General features: G+C 38.4%; 1 protein-coding gene across 10 annotated transcripts in view; it reads right to left on the reverse strand.

Annotated features, from left to right (window-relative positions):
* clcn2b (chloride channel, voltage-sensitive 2b) overlaps positions 1-2,500 on the reverse strand; it is a 184,915-nt gene that overhangs the window by 40,113 nt on the left and 142,302 nt on the right. For 5 of the 10 annotated variants that reach the window (XM_030396116.1, XM_030396146.1, XM_030396134.1 and 2 more), the window contains one exon: positions 1,480-1,512. The exons of the other annotated variants lie outside the window; for them this stretch is intronic. In XM_030396116.1, coding sequence (XP_030251976.1) covers positions 1,480-1,512 — 33 coding nt within the window. The remainder of the gene's footprint in view (positions 1-1,479; positions 1,513-2,500) is intronic. 10 annotated transcript variants of the gene reach the window in all.

A 2,500-nucleotide genomic window follows, 5' to 3' on the forward strand; every position in this document is an offset into this window, starting at 1 on the left:
CAGAACACAGTCTCATCAGTGTTTTTCTTTAATAATGAAAAAATTAAGATTTCATGGGGTAACTTCGGCAGCTGTGTACCAGGAGTTTACACGCAGGCCTTTGAGCGATAAGGTGAAGAATGATCTAGCACCGCTCTGTGCTTGTGAATGACTGAAAATGTGTACAGACTAAATAATTGTCATTGACATGTGAAACTAATGGAGCTGCTAAAGTATATATCATTAATAGTTCTAATAAAGTTACACTGACACAACAATGACTGAGCATTAAAAGGGATAGTTTAGTGTGTTCTTGTATTATATTTACATTCACGTGACACTGGGGGAAAAACTGTACATTTCAATTACATTCTGTGGTTAACCTAACAGTTTAGCTTTGGTATATAGTTCACTGAAGGTCTCCCATCTCACTGGCCACTAACTCGTTGGAATTGCCATCACTGAATTACCAGACTTTTCAACACTGTCTGTTTCTGCTCTTCTGGAAACCAAAATGAGGATTTCTACTGTCAGCCAATTAAATCTGGTGAATGCACATATTCACATATGTTTAATTCACTGAGGCCTGTACTTTATAAAAAGAAATCTGAATAACGTTAGGACTGCCATCCATACAAAAGTACCTAAATCAGTAATCGGGGGTCACTTTCACATCACAACATCTTTAATCCAACTACCTATGCTGCTCCACTGTCAGCAGACACTGAGCTGCCACCACAGTAACGCCGGTGATGATACATGGTGGATACATAAATCAGTCGCATGATTTGTCTAAGGGTCATTCCACGCCAACTCGCTTCTGAGCTAAATTTCAGCATTTTTGTGAGTCTGTGTATGTATATTCTAAGCCTCAGCAATCGCTTATTGATCACAGGATCAGATTTAAATGCGTCCTGAACATCAGAGAGACTCCAGGGAAACTTGGCGACATGCTTTCATTTAAATAGCTGTTGCTTAGTGGTTACAGTAATCAAATTAAAAACATCATGTAAAATTTTACCAGGATGAAGCATCTATCATTTTCAAAAATTAACTACACTAGTTCTGGTTCTGGGTAGTATTCATACAATTCTTTCACATCTAGAAGTTATTTGATCCCGCATAAAAAAAAATCAGTGCCACAGATCTTGGCTTAATATCGCTTCAGAAACTGAAGAACACACTTTGGGGTTATTTTGATTTTAGATATTCCCAAGAAGGAATTATTTAACTTCCGTGAAACTTTTGTATGTGGAAGTGTTTTGTGAACACACCTTTAAGACAAGTATCAAAACTTCTGTTTCTTTAATGTCTGGGTGGTCGAGTCGCAATGAATCAGAAACATGCAGCTTTTAATAGCTGTGACTTTAAACAGTTTGAAATGTGATTAAAAGTTCCACTGTGTGTGTTAGTAAGCACGTTATAAATCGTATCTGTCCTTGAGCCTTCATACTGGAAGTAAAAGTAAATATTAGGGAGATTTGTGGATAGCATGCTCACCCCGTGGAAGCTCTTTAAGATGGCTGGTGGCTCCTAGTGAATGGAATGACATTATATGGGATGAGAAAAATAATCTCATGATGATTTGACTTAATAGATTAAGAAAGAATCACTGATGCTGATGAATGGACAAAGATCAAATATGTGAATGTGCTTTGTCTGAATGCATGATTATGTAATACGTAATGGTGTTTGATTTTCAGAAATCAATGTCTGATAATTTTTCATGCAACGCTGGATGTTCTTGTATCGTGGAATCATTTTTCTCAATTTACAATCAGACACTTGTTTCATTGATTGACATGCATCGCTGCTGGAGCGTATGTGCTCACTGGTAATTGGACAGCAGGCTACATCCCAGTTTGTGGTGATATTTTCCAATACCTTCTGGGACTTCTCATGCATCATCATTTTCATCCGAGCTGTTGCTGGAATGCTGTCATTCAAATACCAGCCTGCACCTAATGAAGAGATATGATGCTCCTATCTGGATATTTAACGCTGCATGCACGGAGGAACTCGCCCCAACACGCCCAACCCCCCGCCCAACCCTCCTGCACATTAAACACACAGAAAACCACGTTTTTTTTCATCAATGACGACAAATGCGATGGGATTTTAGTCACTCCAGAAACAAGCGGAGGCCTGCTCTGGGAGGCTGTCACTGATTGGACGTCTCAGGTGACAAGGCTGATGATGGACGGCACGGCATGCTTGGTTGAACAGCCTCTTCCTTGTAGTCCACTTGACTACAATTTAACCACATCTTCATTTTAAAAGGAGAGTAATTTGACCTAATTTACCAGAAGACTGATAAAAAGAGGGCAGCTTGAGAGAAGCTATATTTAACAGGACTATATAACCCACTTTAAAATGTATGAACAATCAAACTGAAAGAATGATGGCTCGGAAATAACAGCTTATTTTTTTTTAAATCTATTAAACGGGCTATATTAAAAAAGAAGGACACATTTTTTGGTCCTGATAGTCAATTCTTATGTCTAAACAATGCGAAAAAAAA

The sequence above is a fragment of the Sparus aurata genome, chromosome 2 (genome assembly GCF_900880675.1).
Source record: "Sparus aurata chromosome 2, fSpaAur1.1, whole genome shotgun sequence".
Lineage (NCBI taxonomy): Eukaryota > Metazoa > Chordata > Actinopteri > Spariformes > Sparidae > Sparus > Sparus aurata.